We start from the raw sequence: 19,342 nt of genomic DNA, 5'->3' as shown, positions 1-19,342 counted from the left end.
GCTAGTGTGAGCCAACTCCTTTAACTGAGATTCACTGAAATTCTTGTTTGTGGCCCAAAATCATGGGCAGGTCAGCTGTGAAGATGTTGACATCGTGAGCTCCCTGGGGAAACTGAAAGTAAACAGGCTAGCACAGTTTCTTTACAGCAGGGGAGCATCTTGATTAGAGAAAAAAAAATAACTCCCAAATGCACTGACTTCAAGAAGTTTATCAGTGATCAGTATGTTTAACAGAGCCCCTCTGCTATGTTCTGTGTTGATATCATTTAGCTAAAAACCTGTTTCAGTCAAGAGAACTCTTCCCACCCCACTGCCTGTCTTAGGTACAGGGCTCTGGACTGATTACCTTGGATGTTGTCCTATCTTCTGTGTCACTTCTGGAATCGTACTTAATTCCCTCACCCTGTGTTTAACCTACCCACATGCGGCATACCAACTACTTCATGTTTCAAAAATCTCTTCCACCATAGGAGTGTTTCACCATAGAGAAAGTGTGTTTTGCCAGCATTCATGTGAGTTTTGGGTGAACCTGACAGTCTGCTCAAGGTCACAAACTCTTGTGAAAACAAAGCTTATGCTTTTGGATCATGTATCCTTCATAAATGGTTCAACTGAAATCTAACGAAAGCCTCAGTTTCATAGGCATAGGAATCACAGGGAGAGAGAGGAGAGTTACCTAAATAAAATAAAAATTTAAACAGTAATTTCTGGTTTGAAATATTTTAAAGAGATCTGGTTTTCTAGCTTCTGGCCTGGGAAAATGAGGGCTCAGGTATGTTCAAGTTGGTTATCAACAAGCCAAGATATAAAAAGTTACTGAAAATTCTTCATCTTTTAAAAAATAACATGAATGTTCACTAGTAGGTATGAGCCTGAAACACAGAACTTGTTTTCAAAACTTTAAAACTTCAAATTTTGCAGTTTAGTTCATATCTGTCTTACTTCCAAGGTGATTTCTTTACTGAAAATCAGGCCAAATTCAAAGTTATGCTTTCTGCAAAATGACATTTCATTATCTAAAGATTTTTAGTAATCACTAAATTAAATTCTGAATGTTTGTTTCAGTTCCATTTCTGCCTTGTTGGTATAGAAGAATTGAATATGATTGCTTGGATGTACACAAATAATCATGTTAGTGAGAATGGAGGTAACAGTAAATTTTTCTCTTATAACTAAAGAGCAAAATTACCAAACAGGGTGGAACAGTATTGCAGCTCCTGCTTGAAACCCTTGGTGCTGCTTCTGCTTAACTTGTGTTCAGCTTTATTTCACATTTTATACAACATAGGTTTCAGTATTTTTCTTGTAATTTATTGCAAATAGCCCATACTGCAGAAAGGGAATTGCAAAGTGTATTCAGAGGCAGCTTTTCTAAAACACAGGGAGAAAGAAGGAAATGGAGAAGGGAGAATTTTGGTGGGTGAGAAGGAGGCAGCAGTGTGAATGGGGGGATTTTCTGGAAACTGTGAAAATAAACATGGTAAATGTTAATGCCAATGAAGAAAAGGAAGGGGATGGAGATGGTAAAGAAACTGGAACCATAGTAAAAACAGGAGTAGAAGAAAGCATTAGTGAAGTTTAGATGGAGGCAGTCAAGAACGCTGCTCTGTTCCATCAGTTTCACGACTGTTTTATCTTTTGAAGGGAACACAGAAGAGGGAAGATTGAAAGCCAAATAATTAAGGGCATATTTAAGGAAGAAAGATGGGCTCCATAAGTGAAATATGTATATTCTGTCGTTAGAACTGCTTCAGTAGTTTGAATAGCCTTGGATATATAAAGCAACTATTTGCCAATGGGCATGGTGCTTAGAGACTTTTTTTTTCTGTCGTGCTTTATTATTTGAATTGTTGCTAATGACTTATGAAATTATTTTGATAACAAACATTCTCTACAGAAAAGACTTGAAGTGTGAAGTCTGTTCTGAGATTTCCTTTTTTTTTTATAATGAGACCGTATTTCCTATTCTCTCTGAAAAGAGGTGTTAACTTAAACTGTCTTGGCTATATTCTTCCTTATCAAGCCCAAAGGTATTATGAAGGTCATCCCTTTGCTGCTGAGGTAGATGAATACTACATTTACACTGCAAAAATGCAAACGGATAAAAGGATTGCCTTCTCCTTAGGTGTGCAACTTGAGATTTGTTAGCTCCTGATATTAGGAGTGCCCATGAAAGTAATTAATGTCTGTGGGAACTGCGGGAGGTTTCTTCTCTGAGTAGTTACCAAAAGGTTTCCCAATTTAAGCATTTAGAAATCTTAAAGAAAATCTGCTGGCTACTTCGTTAATATGCTGGGTTTTGTGCTGTTCAGCATCATTACATTAGGTTTGTCCCTGGCTTGATTTCACTTCCTGCATAAAATGACAGCAAGGATGTATTTGGACCAGCCCTAGTACTTTTTTACAATAGGTAATGCATGTTCCAACAAATAGCATTGTGTGTCTATTGGACTTCATCACTCTGTTTACGCCTTTGAAAGAAATTACTAAACATTTTTTAATTATTATAATTACAGCCTGAAAAGTTCTTTGTATGTTCCATGCCATATATTATCCTAAGGTGAAGGGTAGAAGAGAGCAGAAGGGGAACTCGTTAAAAGTCTGATTAAAATTCCATGTTGACACACCTGCAAAGAAATGTATCTGATGAAATCCCACCACCACTTAAAACAGCGGGAACCTTGGAATTAATTTTGTTAGGGCTAGGATTTTACCCAGTTTGCAGAAGACAGGCTGTGTCCGGTTCTTTCCCTGGGCTTTTTTGGAAGAAGTAGAATCGGGAAACAGCAATGGCACCAGCACCATTACAGGCAGCAGTACTGGTAGAAATGGGAAACAGTTGAAATCACTTAGATATCTAGATAATTAGCCACCAAATCCCAGTGTTCAGGTGAAGATACTGGGTGAATGTCAAAGTTACAGATGAATAACATGACTCCACATGCATAGTGAAACCACAGGTGATCTGAGCAGGTCATGTCAAATAAATGCCAGAAAAGCTTTTATGCCAGAATTTCACATGTTCTCTCTAAATATTTCATGACCTGTAGGAAGACAATTCTGTCACATTCAGAAAATCTTCCTTTAAAAATGTTGCCGTCACTGTTTTTCACATCCCTCTTTCTGCAAATACCCGAGCTGTTATGTTAGTACTGAGATTTTGCTTGTGTGGCTCTCCTGTTACAAGAGGGAAATAACTAGTTAACATGAGAAGAATTTTAAAATCATCTGCAATAGATTTTCCATACGTAAGAGCATCTTGATTTTAAGGTCAGAATCCTCTAAGTCAGGAAGCAAATGCTATTATCAAATTAAAAAGTTGGGAGAATCTCCCATTTCCTGACAGACCAGGCAGTCAATTTCTAGTCCTTCAGTGGCTGGACCTTTCATCTGTCACTGATCCAGGGCTGAACAGCATTGTTCAATCTGTTCCTGAGGTCAGAGCAATTTACAGGGGAGGAAGAAGGAAACATTTCTCTGGAAGGATTTTTATTTATTTATTTTTTTTTTTATTCTGCAAAACCTCAGAGACTTGGAATGCCAAAAGACTGCCCAACAGAGTGTGATTATCTGTCAAAATTACAGCAGGGTGATCAAAATTGGATTATATCTGACTTTGTATGCAATTTGAACTTCTAGAAAGGAGCTCAACTTAGAATTCCAGGTGGTATTGTATTGCCCTGGAAGTGCTTTACACGTCTTCTAGTCTTTTTCCCAGAAGCCACAGGATTTCTGTGGATGCTCCAGAGTGCATGCAGACAGCTGAGTTCCTGCTTGCCCCTCACCTACCTGGGGGAAGAGAGACCCCAAAACAGGCTACTTCTTCCGGAAGCTACCTCTACCTTGCTGCCTAAAGCCTGCTCCCTGAAGCTCACTTTCTGAGGAATGTTGCGTGCCACTTCTTTTCCCCCAGAAGTTGCACTAAAAGAAAAATCTTTGTAAAGCATGAGAGCACCGGACCTGATTTTGTCTGGTACCAGATGCCTCAGTCAGCTTCCTTGGCTGTGGAGGATCCCTGCCTTGGGAGCTGGAGGGTGTGCACAGGCAGCGAGAGGGGCAGTCCTGTGCTGCCAAGCAGGGAACGAAGGTGCTGGCAGCTTCTGGGACGCTCGGGCCTTCAGGGATACTTGGGGCTTTGAGCTCCATGCGGGGCAAATTGCCCTGGAGTCATACGCGCTGGCAACCTAGGCATTCTGGGACACAGGGAGGTCATCCAGCCCGATTCGGGGAAAATGCCCCTGGAACTACCATCACCATAGTGATAGTGGTGTCACTGTACTGGCTTAAGGACATAGGCCAAGGTAAGGCTTGAAAGCAGAATTAGTATTTTTTGTTAGAGCAACTGTAAAAGTAGAAAAACTAGACAGCCTTCAGGCACAGAAGCCGTTCTCCCTGTCTCCCCTTCAATGAATAATTGTGGTTTGCATGGATTGTCGGTTTCGGTGCTAAATACTTCTCTCAAGAACATTTCTGGCCACCTCTGCCAGTGGGGGGGGTACAAGGATGTCCTCCTCTGTCTCACGTGAGAGTGAAACGGTATTTTCTGTTTTCATCATTGGCTGAAGATTCATTTTTAATATAGTCATAAGTTGTAACTTCCAGTCCAAGCAGTGGAACTTGGCTCCCAGACCTTTTGCAAACCTTGAGCATTCTTGGCATTCCTGGCTAGGAATTTTGTGCAAGCCTTTTTTAATGAACCTGGGTGAAGTATGAATTTCTCTGGGTTTTGAAGAGCTCAGATCCAGAGTTTGCTTCTTGCTCTCCCTAACTTCAGTGGCAAGTGCATTTATCGTTGTTACTTGACAGAAAGCTGGAACAGTTAATGTCTTGGATTGATATCATATAAAGGTATATTCCTTGCTTTTATAGAGATCTAACAATTAAGACAAATATTTGTTCTTGAGGTCTTGCAGCTCGTGATTGCTACCTGTGATAAATGATATATTTTCTTTTATCACCATTTCTGATTACATGAACAAATGAAAGAAATAAACCTCTGTGGGACTTCTTTTGTTTGGTTTTTTTTTTTTTTACAACCTCTGTCTAACCTGTCTGTACACTGTTGTACAATGTGCTTCCATCCAGTCTGTAGCTTGAGTTTCTTGGATATGGAAAATACATGTCTGATTCTTATTTTTTTTTTAACAGGACATTTCCAAGTTCCCAGACAAAGACTACACAGTGCTGGGCGAAGGTGGAATCATTCTGAGTGGAGGCCAGCGAGCAAGGATCTCACTAGCAAGGTGAGAGCAGCAAGTATACCAAACTAGTGTACTGTTTCATGTATAAGGGAAGTATTATGACTAAGCATTTAAATACATGTGGACCAAGTCCTACTAAATAAATATCCTCCAGGTGTATCAGGAACTTCATTTTGCTATCAGAAAACTGAGTTTTGGTATGCAATTGTTTGTTATACACCTGCATATTTATTTATTGAATTTTAAAAGTTTGATGTCAGATACATGCTATGGCTGACCTGAAGATGAATCTTTCCCTCCGTGGTGTGGTTTGGAGGTTTTGATCTTTAAGTGTAGCTTTCTAAGTACCAAAGAAACCCATACAAAGATACAAATAAGAAATATTCCAGGATCTTTCCCTGCTATGACATTTCTACAAAGCAGTTTTTATATTGATTAATGACATACTCCCTGTCTGCAGGTGACAAATGAAAAAAAAGTGCCATGTTTCAAAAAATGTTGCTAATAGTTTTGGTCTTTTTCTCTTGTAAAAAGAAAAAGGGGAAAGCAATGGCTAGTCAGTACCCATGAATAATGGTCTGGCCCTGCCTGTTTGACCTTCCAATGTTAGTAAGTAATTCTGAAGGTCTACAGAACAATAACATAGGTGTTTGTCTTACAAATTAGCTATGTGTTTCAGCGGAATCACCTATCATCAGAAATCCAGTAATGACAGCTCTGATGTGTAAATGGCCTAATTTATTTCTGTGCCAAGTGAAAATTTTGCTGGTTCCCGTGCTCGGAAGTGCTGGGTAGAAGTAAAATCACATTATAGTGATCCACACTGGCATCCCAAGAAAGATGGGCATGTCTGTGTGAGCCTAAAAATAGGTTCATTAAAATAGAGAGGCTTTCAGTGTGGATCTTTCTAGCAGATTTGGGAGAGGGAAAAGACATATGGATGCTTGTTTATGTGGTAAGGTAAGAGCAGAGGGGAGGATCAGGCAAAGCTTGCAGAGCAAAAAAACCCAACCAACAAAACCCACTTAATTTTCATTTAAAATGCAATATTTGCGTGAAGTATTTCCCAGATTCTGTGGATAATCATGTCTGTCACTTTTCAGATGGTCACAGCTCATTTACTGGAGCGTCATACAATTGATATATTTATTGTCAGCTATATTATTTTTAAAACAATTAAATGTCCTAAAGGCAGTGGCTGTATCTGCTTTACATTTCATTTGGACTCCAGTCTAAGCTCAGTATGTGGCAAGGTGTGCAGGTGTTGAGGTGTGGGTTGCAGATGCAGCTTTGAGAAAGCTGGAGGAGAAAATGTAGGATTTACAGCCCCAGGTTGCACCCATCTGCACTGGCAATATCCTGGGCGTTATTTTTTTGGACTGGCTGCATACATGTATCTGGTGTACTCTGTGCAAAGTCACGTGAAATGAGAATCCCTGCTGGCAGTGCCATCAACCAGCCATCATGAGAAGCAGGAGATCACCTGGTTTGTCTTTCTTACAGAGCACTGTCAGTGCCTGTAGCTGTAGCTGGGGGAAGGAAAGGACCAAGGGAAAAAAAGAGTGCATTCCTTGGGTTTGTTAGCTCACTGGCCTCGTACCCTAAAGCCAGTCATGTATAGCTACTAAATCCAACATACAAATTATAGCAATAATTCAAGTGCTACCATTATTTCAGGAGAAAACCGAAAACTTTGCTGAAGAAAGTGCCAAGAACAGTATGAACTTTTTGTTGTTGTGCAGCCACTACATCGTAATGTATGGTCAGTGAGGTCCTTTGTGACAGAGGATTTTTCAATAAAGTTGCTTGGTTTATTAACATAACATGTTATTATTGAGGGATTTTTCTCTTGGTGGTTAAATATTTTCACATAATGATTTCAAAACTCACTTTTAGAGTACTTTTAGAAAGTACCAAAATGCCACTGTCCAGATTTTTTTTTTTTTTACTAATTGTACCCTGATTCATATTATATCATGATTTTCATACTCGCAGAGGAAGGCAAGGAGTCTTTTTGAACTTCTGTTGAAACTGTTTTTTTTTTAAAAAGCCTCTTAACCACAGGTTTAGGTCTTAGTGAGCCAAGTCCAGGCACATACAGCTTAGGGTCCAAACGTTCCAAACAGTTTTTCATGTCCTGAACTTGAAATATTGTACAGCCCGATTTCAGATAATGTTTGCAAGATTATGGCTCACTAATACACTTGTCCTTGCTTGTAAGTTATTTCCAAGTACTTTTAAAACTAAAGTGCTGAGACCTAAGTCTTTTTACACGCTTATTTTCATATATGTAATATTCCCACAGGCACCTGTAGATGTTACAGTAGGTACTAAATTCTCATGTAAGTGATCCTTGTACAGTGATGGGGACCATTAGATTCAGGCCATAAACAGACCTTTTAGTGTAACCTATGTAAAAGGCCGCTGTATAGGTTCCTTGGATTGCACAGAAATCAATGCAAACCCAAGTTACTTTGTAACGTGACCTGCAGCAAGGAAAGGCTTTATTGAAAGGGGTCTTGTACGCACATTTAACATTGAACTCCATCTCCTTGTTGATGTTGTAGAAAAGTCTTATCAATTACAAGTTTTTACAAAACTGTAAAGGCATTCTTTTAAAATTATATTTATGAAATTTTATAAGGCTTGTGAAATTTAATGTCATTTCCATTTTCTCTGTTCAGAGCAGTGTACAAAGATGCTGATTTGTATCTCTTGGATTCTCCTTTTGGACATTTAGACATTTTTACAGAAAAAGAGATATTTGAAAGGTACTGTATGTTTTGATAGACTGTATTTAAGAATCCCACAAAGCAGCACAAAGTAAAACCAAGAACAGGAATTTAATACCAGTACAAAAATACTGAAGTGATCAGAATTACACCTTTGGGGATGTTTATTTTTAGGGATTCTTGTGACTGAGTATTTTGTGTTAGCAGCGGGCAGCGTACTGTGCTGGGAACAAGCCTGGGCAAGGTGTGAGCATTACTGCTCACTCTTCCATCTCAACATATTGAGCTTGCTATAATCTATTACTCCCAGAGTGCGTGGCTTTATATCTGGTATGTCTGTGTACCAGAAAGGTTTTCATTTAAAAAAAAAAAACAACAAACTTACCTGCTATTGTAAGTATAAATTTTTACAAAGAGCTATATTTTGTCTTGTTTTTGTGATCTACTGGAAGACTGGTTTCCTGAAAGTGCCTACTAACCGAGAGACTGGCAACACATTGGCCAGAGACTTTTGGCTTGTCCTGGTGCTGTAGCTCAAAACAGTAAGGGCACATGTTGCCATCCGCGCCGCCAAAAGCTGGAAGCTTTGAAATTGAGCTAATACTTTTAAGTTTGGTAGCAAAAGGTCTAAGTAGCCCTAAGATGAAAAGAAATACTTCATTTTCATGTTGAACAGCGCTTTTTGGATTGACCTGAAAATGATTAAATTTTCCCCCTTTTTTTGGTTCCTGTGATTATCGCTCTGTACACATCTCAGTCTTACCACTTCTTTTGTAGTCTGAGGAGCATCTAAGACTGCTCATTCTGGGAGTGGGGCAGGTAAAAGCAAATAAATTGAAAGTGAAAGAGAGAAGAACATTTCATCATGAAAAAAAATATCTAATTTTTAACACTTCCATCTTTTACAGCTGTGTGTGCAAGTTGATGGCAAATAAAACTAGGATCTTGGTTACTTCAAAACTGGAACATTTAAAGATTGCTGACAAAATATTAATTTTACACGAGGGGAGCTGCTATTTCTATGGAACATTTTCTGAACTTCAGGGCCAACGGCCAGACTTCAGCTCAGAGCTGATGGGATTTGATTCTTTTGATCAGTTCAGTGCAGAGAGAAGAAATTCAATTCTAACTGAGACTCTCCGACGATTTTCCATTGAAGGAGAAGGCATGGGATCACGAAATGAAATAAAAAAGCAATCTTTTAAACAAACATCAGATTTTAATGACAAAAGGAAGAACTCCATAATTATTAATCCTCTTAATGCAAGTAGGAAGTTCTCAGTAGTGCAGAAGAACGGGATGCAGGTCAGTGGGATAGAAGATGGCTACAATGACCCACCAGAAAGGAGGCTTTCACTGGTACCTGACTTGGAACAGGGAGATGTAGGTCTGCTTCGGAGTAACATGCTGAACACTGACCATATGCTGCAAGGTCGGAGGAGGCAATCCGTGTTAAATCTGATGACAGGCACCTCTGCGAACTATGGACCAAACTTTTCTAAAAAGGGAAGTACAACATTTCGGAAAATGTCTATGGTGCCTCAGACAAACCTGACTTCTGAGATAGATATCTACACCAGACGCTTGTCTCGAGACAGTGTCTTGGACATAACTGATGAAATCAATGAAGAGGATTTGAAGGTGTGTGTTGATTTACATTCATCTTGGTTTTGATATGGTGATAGTTTAGTGCAGTATACTCCTTAGATATTTTTCTACTTGACTATGTCATTCATAATGCAGTATTCCTCTGTGGAGTATCTTTTTGGAATATCTGTCATATTTTTTTTAACTCAAATATCTCGAAATAATTGAAATCCTCAAAAAATTATTTTCCTTGATTTTTTTATAGTTTTTGAATGCTATCTGTAAAGGATTTCAATAAAAAATTTTAATCTCCTGCACTTTAATCTACCTTTAAGATTACATATGCTAAAATGAAATTTGAAAACAGAACATAGAAAAACATTGTTTTAAAACTTTTCTGAAAAATTGACATTTGAAATGTTAAGGTTCTTGGAAAAATAAAATACCTTTGAAGTACTAGCACAATTTTTAAAATAAATGTAATACAATTTGACAAATTTGTCAGATCACTTAGCTCTTATATTCTGATACAGATAATGAACAGAGTAGTAAGCAGGATTTTACTCTGTTTTTATGGATGCGCTGGAAATCATGCAATTAAGGTTGATTTTTGTACCAAGAACTGGACCAAAATTCCCTTTTTCTCATAACTATCAACTGGTCATAATGAAATACTTTCATTTTCAAACTGACAGCTGATTTTCACAGGACAGGAAAATTTGCTGAAATAGTTTCCTAGATGGAAAAAAGTCTACAAAAATATTTAGTCATAATTTGCTGAAGCACTGCCCATTTTTTCTTTGCTTTATTGATCCCAGCAAAAAATAAACCCCTCAGAGTATTTACAAATTTACTCTGAAAGCACAGTAATAATCTGCATTGAAAGAAAATAGTTATCGATTCACCATTTCTTCTGGGCTTCTGGTAGTGCTGGACAAACTTTGGCTCTTTCTTTCAGTGTTGTCTGAAAATTTCAAATAATCTCTAAACTGTGTTGTTGTATCAAAGATGACTCCACCAGTCAGTATCTTCCTCTCCAGCCATTATCAGCCAATTTGAATGCTGCAGTTCAATTATTTGGAGTTAACAGAACGAATGACAGCATTCATGTGTCAGAAATTCTCGTATAAAGATACTATTGTCATTCTTATCAGTCTTATCAATTCTTTGACAGGAATGCTTCACGGACGATGCTGAAAGCATGGGTACTGTTACCACATGGAATACCTATTTCAGATACGTTACCATCCACAAAAACTTGATTTTTGTTCTAATTTTGTGTGTGACTGTCTTCTTAGTTGAGGTGAGAAAATCTGTGCTTGATGGCGTGTTACTACAAATGATGTTTGTTCAAACCATGTTCTTTGTGGTAAAGGGATAAATGGATAAAGCATCAAGACACTAGATCATATATGTACTGTTTATTGGCAACTGCTGTTAAATGATATTGCAGTGACTTTTCTACTGTTTAGAGGAGCATTTCGCACCAAAGATGGTGATTAGTGCACGGCAGCAGCAGACCCACCTTCTCATATTATCTTGATTATTTTCTGCTGTGTGGTACCATAAATAAGAAAAGTTGCCTGTCCTGGTCTCTTCTTCACAGGTGAAGAATCTTCCATGGAAAGATATCTTTGCAGAGTCTTGAGGGTTTAACAACAATAATTACTAGATTTATTTTTTTTTGTAAGCCACAAACATTAATTCAAAAATTTTTTAGTAGCTTTGCTCCTAGTGAAGGAAGAGTTGTAAGGCAAAGAGCTGAACGCCTGTGATGGCATTTAAAGATGGATGGGGTGTTCCTGCAGTGTGTAGAGAAGACTTTTTCCAAGTATAGTGGAAAACTGTCGGAAAAGTGCTGAATTTCTTGTAACAGAAATTGCCTGCTTTTTGTTTTGTCCCTTAACTTAGGGAAGACTTTTAGCATATATACAAAATCTCATAGTGTCCTCTTTTACAATTAGTATCTTAAATCAAGTGTTTTTCTGAGGGCTGGAACACATTTTGGAGAGAAGACTGGGAGATTAATGAGACTGTATTCATATGCCAACTTATAAAATATGGTACCAATTTTTCGCATTTTTCAACATAAACTTAAAGAAGAGAAGAATCCATTAGGAATATAGGACTAGTTTCAGGCTGATTGTGTCAGTGAAAGGTTTTTAGCGGTTCTGTGGTGGCATTCAAACACCATCAAACCTGGAGAAGGATTTGATTGATGGTATCCTGAATTTACATTAATGTTATGTTGCGGGTGATTTAAATTAGTTCTTTCGGACCAGGAATAAAGGCTGGAGCTTAGACCAGGACTAAAGCCTGGAGCTTAGATCTAGTTTGAGATTCCAAATTTTTAAACCACCTCCAGAAGCAGGACAATATTTAGATGAGTAGTTGTTCTTACCATGTAAGTTTTCTTTTCATGTTATTGGAAAATGGCTGTGGAAACCTACAACAGCAAAACTGAATGTGAGTTCTAAGGGAAAAGGAAATTTTAACTTTGAGGTGTCTCAGATTTATCCCCATATATTCAGTGTAATTTTCTGATCTTGATTACAAATTTTTGCTTTGAAATTAGGCTAAAACCTTTTAAAATAATTCAAAAACCTCATCTTCTCATTGAAGTACAAATCTTATGACAAAAAATGTATCCGTCTAAATTAAACTTTCCAGTGTGACTATTGCTGAAGTAAAAGCCTATTGATAAATGAATGGGCTGGAAGACATTCAGTCATAGCACAGACCATCTAACCTTTAACAAACCTCTGTACATGAGATGAAATCCCATGCTAAGTGGTTATGTTGCCTGTGCTGACAGGTTGTACCCTTCTAACCTTAGACAATGAAGAGAGGCTAGTGCTGAACATCCAAGTGCTGAACTGAAACAGCAGTGACAAGTAAATTGAAAGTGGAATTTTGATACCCTTCAGAGCTCCGTGGAACTGTTGCTAGAGCTACTATTTTAGATGTTGAATGGATTGTTTAGTATTGTAGGTTCCAAGGTGAGTCCACATGGATCACCATAAATAGGGCATTAGTTTTACATTTTTCGTAGATTTATGAGAGAGAGAGAGAGTGTGTGTGTGTGTGGCTTGCTGAAGTGGCTGAAAACTGTGTTTCCTAGATGTAATATCCAGGGACTAGGGTTGCTGAACTGCAAGAAGAGCAGTTATGAATGGAAACACATAGAAAAGCTTTGTGATGTTATTCTCTCACAATATTGTTTACCCTCATCTTCACAGCTTAAAAATTTCTCTGTTGTGAGGAGTCAAGATGAGAACAGAATTCTGTTGGGAGATGTAAAAGTATTAGTGTGAAAGAAACCCGATCCTTACAAAGGCTTACATTCAGGTCACCATGATCGATCTTGAGCTATTTACTCTAAGACCTGCAAAAGTTAGTGGTTTAATTATGCAATTATTAACAAATATTAACAAAAATGTATTATTGCAATACATTCCTGTACCAGTGCCATAAAAATATATGGGAAGAGCACTGTAGAAACTATTTTCCAACCCTTAGAAGAAAGGTCATAGGCAGAAATAGAGCAGACTGAAATGTGGTGGACTACATGAAGTTCTCCAGTGTCTCACTGGACAGACAAGATAATGTGTTAGAGAGTAAGCTGCCACTGAGCAGTGAAGCATCTCACAATAAAAAGGGTTTAATTCCACATTTTAAAATTATAAAAGTAAATTATGTGGAGAATTTAGTAAAACTAGCAGCCAAGCAATATCAGGCAAATAGATATATCAAATGTAGATATCAGCTAGTAAGAACAACAATGCAAATATAACAATGTGAAAGGTTTGACATTCATATTTGAATAGCTACCTTTTAAGATATCAAGAGATTTACTCTTTTAGGGCCATCAAGAAGTATTAATCTTCAAAACTTAAAATATGTTAAAGCATACAGTGACTGTTCTTTGTAATTAGGAATGCATTAGCAAGCCTTTGTTAATAGCACGGTAAAAAACAATAAAAGAATATTTAGGCACTTGAGAGCGTGATTGTAATACAAGTCTAAATGTAGCTTTCCTGGTGGGATGCACTAAATGGTTTCTGTGGAAAGAGGAGCAGCTATGACAAGGTTTTTGCTTCAGGAAGGTTTGGCTTCCATCCATTTATAATGCTCTCTCTAAAAACACAAAGTCAGTGAAAGAAGGTAAGTAAGAAAAAGTTCATAATGTGACAAGACAAAAAAAATTGACTCTGTTTTCTTTGGACACAGGTAGCTGCTTCTCTTGCTGGGTTATGGTTTCTTAAAAAGTAAGTAGTGGTGATCATTTATTGAGAAATTGGACTCTCTTTATATTGGTTTGTGCTATAAATAATTAATAAAATGTGCCACAGTTTCATATGGGTAGGCACTCGTTTATATTAAATAAAATGGTTCGTAGATGGAATGATCTAAATACCTCAGGTGGGTGGTATCTTAAGCTGGTACTTCTTTAAGTGTTTACAATCGAATGCTTTGTGCCTTGTTACTGAGCACATAACACACGCAAGACATTTCCTGGGTCAGCTCACTCCAGAGATGTGTGGACTTGATAACTCTGAATACACTGGTTCACTGCTGTCTTTCAGAAGTGCCAGGTAAGACATTTGCTTAGGAACATTTTAAGGGAGCAGTTTCTTTAAGACTCCATTTGTACATTAATTTTTTTTTTCTCTGTTCACCTATAAAATATTTCCAGAAGTTACAGGGTCAGACAGATGAAGATTAAAACATACTGAGCAGCGGTGTGGCTTGTCCTGGGTTAATGCTTTTGATCCTTGGTTTTGTCCAGCAGTGCTAAGTCTGTATGTTTGAGTACAGAAAGCATACGGTGACTTAGGTTCTGATCTGAAGCAGGAGGGATTTCTGTTGATGTCCCCTTGCAGTAGGTCACTAAAGCCTTTGATTTTTATAGTACACCTAAAGCATTTTACTTCTGTAATAATTCACTTTTTTTCAACGCTTAAACTATTTTTTGCTGGTTAAAAGAAGTGGTTGCATTTTCCTTGATTAGGCTGGTTTTGTCAGTGATTAAACAGGCAGTAGGTTTGCAAGACACTACCAAAGCGGTACATTTTCATAGTAGTTTGGAGAAAACTGTTGGAGGCATTGTAATTATATACCAATAACTTAATTTCCATCTTGGTAAAACGCCTTCATTGCACAACTACAGTAATTTCAGAAACCACTACAAATGCTGGTAGGTGCCTGAATCACCGAAGGTGTCTGAGGAGATGAATAAGCCTTGAACCCTGAACACACACACACACAGAGTAACTTTGCCTTAGTAGAACATAGGGTAGTTCAAAATTTATATTTCATACAAACAAGAAAATATTTTTAGAGTGACTGGAAATACATATAATTATTAACATAGATTGAAAACAAATGAACATTGCAGTACTAGTTGTTTAGTAGAGAAAAAAAAGCCATTTCCAGTAATACATTTGTTTTGGATTTCCATCACACAGGACAGCTTTGAAAGCAAATGCAACACAATCAGCAAACAGTACTTCTGATAAACCTCCTGTGATTGTCACTGACACTAGCAGCTACTACATCATTTATATCTACGTGGGAGTGGCAGATACCCTGCTTGCTATGGGAATCTTCAGGGGTTTGCCCCTTGTGCATACGCTTATAACAGTGTCTAAAACTCTTCATCAAAAGATGGTGCATGCAGTTCTTCATGCACCTATGTCAACATTCAACTCCTGGAAAGCAGGTAACTGAGATGGGAACTGATTGACTCACGTATGGGTTTCATTTCAATTAAACAATTTTCATTCTGTTAAAGGATACTGTTGCCTTCCATTTACATTTTCAATCAAGCCGAATGTTAAAGGTTTGGCACACAAAGTCATTTGTGAATCTTTCAATTAACCTTGACTGCACTTTCAATGGGACATATTTCAGTTGTCAATTCTGATTCTAAAAATAACACCTTGTAAGTTGGAGAAAATTAACAGTTAACTGTTCAAGGTAATAGAACTAGAATAACTTCTAATGAATAGACTCTAAAACTGCAATGGAAATGATATAGTAAGCTGTGTGGTAAGTGCCAGGGAGTCAGGTGTGGGTGATAAGTAGTACTTTATTTCATGAGCAGTCCCACTAAAATGGCATAAAACATCAGTTAGTGTGAATAATGGTATGTGTATTCAAATTTGGCTCTGGAGTCCGTGTAGAGTTCCTTACATAACTGGTGCAACAAGTTCCATCTCCTGCTGTTCACGAAACTCACTTCCAATACCCTAGATTACAGGAGGCACTGGTAAATGACAATACAATGTAGGGTTTCTCCCTCATTTTCCCATTAGAATTTAATTCTGTTCTTACCTAGTGATTAATACAGTAATTCTGCTCAGAAGGTAAGAAACTGGTGTACAAACTCATACAAATGCTGATGTGCAGATTATCTGTATATCAGCAAAGCCTGCTGCTTAAGAGTTACTTTATGCTTTGTGCCTCTGTTCCTGTCTTGTTTAATTATGTTTCTTTGGGTTTTTTATTATTTCCTGGGGTTTTTTTTTCTGAGATTCCAAGAGCTGAAACAGAAGTTGTGGAGCTATATTCCTCCACGAGGAAGGAAGCTGTAGCTCCACTGAACTGTAGTGGAATGCTTGTACTAGAAAAAAATCTTCTACTTGGCCTTAATATTTTTTTATTCAGAAAAAGTCATACTTTTTATTAAAAGGACTAAATGTAGAATTTGTTTTGGTGTTAAAATGTTTGACCTTTTTTTTATCTTTTTTTTTTTTTTTTCTTAATTCATAGGTGGTATGCTTAACAGATTCTCAAAAGATACGGCAGTACTGGATGACTTACTTCCACTTACAGTATTTGACTTCATTCAGGTTTGTAGAATAAAAGTTCTAAATTTTCCTGTCTTATAGCACTCTGAAGTTTCAGTCATACATCATGCAAAAGAAATCATATTATTAAGAAGAAATAACAACTGGAATTAAATCCCTTTTCCTTTTTGCAGTCTGTATATCTATTTACATAGCTACTGATCTTGTATGTCAACTTCATTGCTTCTTTTTTGAGTACTTGCCTATATGTACCTCCACTGTTTGTGCAAACCTCTTTTAGTACTCGGGTTCAGAAACATTTTTGCCCCACAGACCCCTACAGTACAAGTATCCCTGCTGCTGCCCATATTCAACTTCAAAGGTATAAAGGGCATTTCTTAGTTTCTGTGAGTTATCTTGTCTCAAGATTAATGTTTTTTCATACTCTCCTTTGATTGCATTCAGTCATTTTCATGGCTTTACCTCTTTAGGCTCTTCCCAGTTTACTAACATAACCCTTAATTTACTAGTTCTCTTTTGTTGAATATATTCTTGGGGGTTTTATTCTTTTATCTTCTATGGAAACTCTTCCAGGCTTGCTTTATTGGGCAGTTTGACCTATGATGATGCATTTTCACATCTCAGTTAGGCAGTTCTGCGTTTTATTTTTCTTTTTTTTAACCCTTTTTTTCTTTTTTTTGTTTTCTTCCCCCTCCTTTTTTTTTTTTATAGTTTTTTTTTTCTTATTCACAAATTTGACTGCCTAATTTTATCTTTTATCCTTTGCATCTTTGCGGCTTCTCCTGAGTCCCTGGGATTTAAGCTGAGTCTGTCAGGCACTGGATAACTATTTGTCATGGAGAACTTCAGATGACTATTCCTTGGGGGGACTTTATATCCCTAGGAGCTGAAGAATATTTTCTGGATGGAAAGGCTTGTTTCCAGCATACCTCCTGGGGAACTCCATGCATCTTCAGTTCTAAATGACCTTCCAATTCATCCACACTGAAGAGAACATTGAAGAAATACAGTGATAGAGGCAGTTCCTGTTTTTCTCAAGGAGGATGCCTTTGTTTGCTCCCCATCGTGCCTATTCTGAGACTTCATCTGTGTGGATCCCAGCACCCATCATTGGTGTCCCACAAGTAATACTGCAATGCCAGCTTTGCTGCAGATAGAGTTAGTTCCCAGAATATTTAAAAAATAAAAGCAAATCTTCCCTTGCCCCTCTGTTCTTCTCTGCCTTTATTTAGGAGGTATGCAGGCCTGCCTTAATCATCCTTAATCAGCAAACACTCTGCTGCACAGATTGCCTGTCTCCATCTGTGAGTTTGCTCTGTTTTACAGTCCCTACCAACATGAAAGCCTGATTAAAAAAAAAAAAAAAAGTTTTCCCTATGTGTTTGTTAGTAAATGTTAACTTTGGCTCCTGATTTTAGAGAGTCTAGGGCAGCTCCACATGAAGAGGTTCAAGGACATTACAGCTCTACTTCATGTTCTGTTGTGTCGTGAAGATTTGCTGATTGAGTAAGCACGGACATAGAGACCTTCTCTGAATCATTAATGCCATCTTTGGTGTGGTGAGAATTCACTACTGTCTTTTCTGGTGTGGCCATTTTGTTTCTTATATTTTGGATCTGCCATGGGGATGTTATTCCAAAATTACTTTAGTTAGTCTGTCTCTACATTTCAAACTCTTTACAAGAAACTTACTAGTTTTTCATGTTTTCAAAGATATGAAAAATCCCTAGATTTGGCTTCTCTGTTCTGATGCCTTTCAGAGGCTAACCTACACTCCAGTGTCTTGTAGGTTCACCTCTGTCTTCTCAGCCTCAACTGCAGAGACTCCTGAACCTTATTCATGATAAGCTGCCCTATCTTCCCAGGTTCTTCTGGTGAAGATCACTGAACCTACTCACTGTCTTGAATGCTTTTTATTAGCCATCCATTCATAAAGATTTCCTTCTTATCCTCTATAGATTCAGGCTTGTTTGGCAGCTTTGGACTTCCACGGACTCTGCTAATGAACAAAGTCGGATTCCTCTGAAAGACACAGGAAAGTTATTCATATGACTTTCTCCTTCTGTGCTGATTATTGCAGTTACAGAATGCGGAAGGGACCTCTGGGCCTAGGGCCTGGGACCTCTTCTCCATCCCCTCTGCTCAAAGCAGGTTTATCTAGAGCAGGTTGCTGAGGGCCATGTTGGATTTTGGCCATCTCCAAGGGTGGAGACTACATGTTCTCTTAGTAACCTGTTCCAGTGTTTGACCATTCCTACAATAAAAACGCTTTTTCTTATGTTTAAATCGCATTTTGTGCACTTCAGCTTGTGCTTGTTGCCTCTTATCTTCCCACTGGGTGCAGTTGAGAAGAATCTGGCTCAGGCTTATTTGCTCCGCACCAAATACCTGGTGGTATTTATATAAAGAGAATATAAATTTTAATATTATTTGCATAATACACAAATTTATAATTTATATAAATAGAATAAATACTATGAGATACTTATACAAAGTTATAAGATTCCTCTGAGCCTTCTCTTAAGGCTAGACAATCCCAGCTCTATCAGCGTGTCCTTGTATGTGAGACGGTCCAGTCCCTTTATCACGTGCAAGACCTTTCACTAGACTCACTCCACTATGTCTGTATTTCTCTTGTACTGGAGAGCCCACTCCAGATACAGTCTTGGTGGTGCTGAAAAGAGGGGAAGGATCACCTTCACTGATTCTGACAGTGCTGCTGCTCTTGGCCTCCCTTGCTGCAGGAGGATGTTGCTGCCTCGTGGTCCGCCAGGACCCCCAAGGCCTTCTCTGCAAAGCTGCTTTCCAGTCAGTCAGCCTCCAGCCTGTACTGGTGCATGTGGTTATTCTTTCCCAAGTGCAGAGATCTACAGGAAAGGTTAGCTTCTAAACATACCGGGGTGCCTAAACCTGAGTCTGGTGGAGATGGAGACTTGGTCTCTGCTGGCCTTCAGTGTATGTTCGTGTAAGTTCATCCTTCTGACTTCGCAGCTTTTCCCAAGAATTTGAC

At 38.1% G+C, this 19,342-nt stretch overlaps 1 protein-coding gene across 1 annotated transcript in view; it reads left to right on the top strand.

Annotated features, from left to right (window-relative positions):
• Positions 1-19,342, top strand: part of CFTR (CF transmembrane conductance regulator) — a 91,777-nt gene that overhangs the window by 40,317 nt on the left and 32,118 nt on the right. Inside the window, exons 12-18 of the mRNA XM_037389854.1 lie at positions 5,149-5,243; positions 7,886-7,972; positions 8,842-9,574; positions 10,695-10,823; positions 13,751-13,788; positions 14,989-15,242; positions 16,295-16,374. Coding sequence (XP_037245751.1) covers positions 5,149-5,243; positions 7,886-7,972; positions 8,842-9,574; positions 10,695-10,823; positions 13,751-13,788; positions 14,989-15,242; positions 16,295-16,374 — 1,416 coding nt within the window. The remainder of the gene's footprint in view (positions 1-5,148; positions 5,244-7,885; positions 7,973-8,841; positions 9,575-10,694; positions 10,824-13,750; positions 13,789-14,988; positions 15,243-16,294; positions 16,375-19,342) is intronic.

This window comes from Falco rusticolus, chromosome 5, assembly GCF_015220075.1.
Source record: "Falco rusticolus isolate bFalRus1 chromosome 5, bFalRus1.pri, whole genome shotgun sequence".
NCBI classification, from domain to species: domain Eukaryota; kingdom Metazoa; phylum Chordata; class Aves; order Falconiformes; family Falconidae; genus Falco; species Falco rusticolus.
This window is presented reverse-complemented; position numbering and strand designations above follow the sequence as displayed.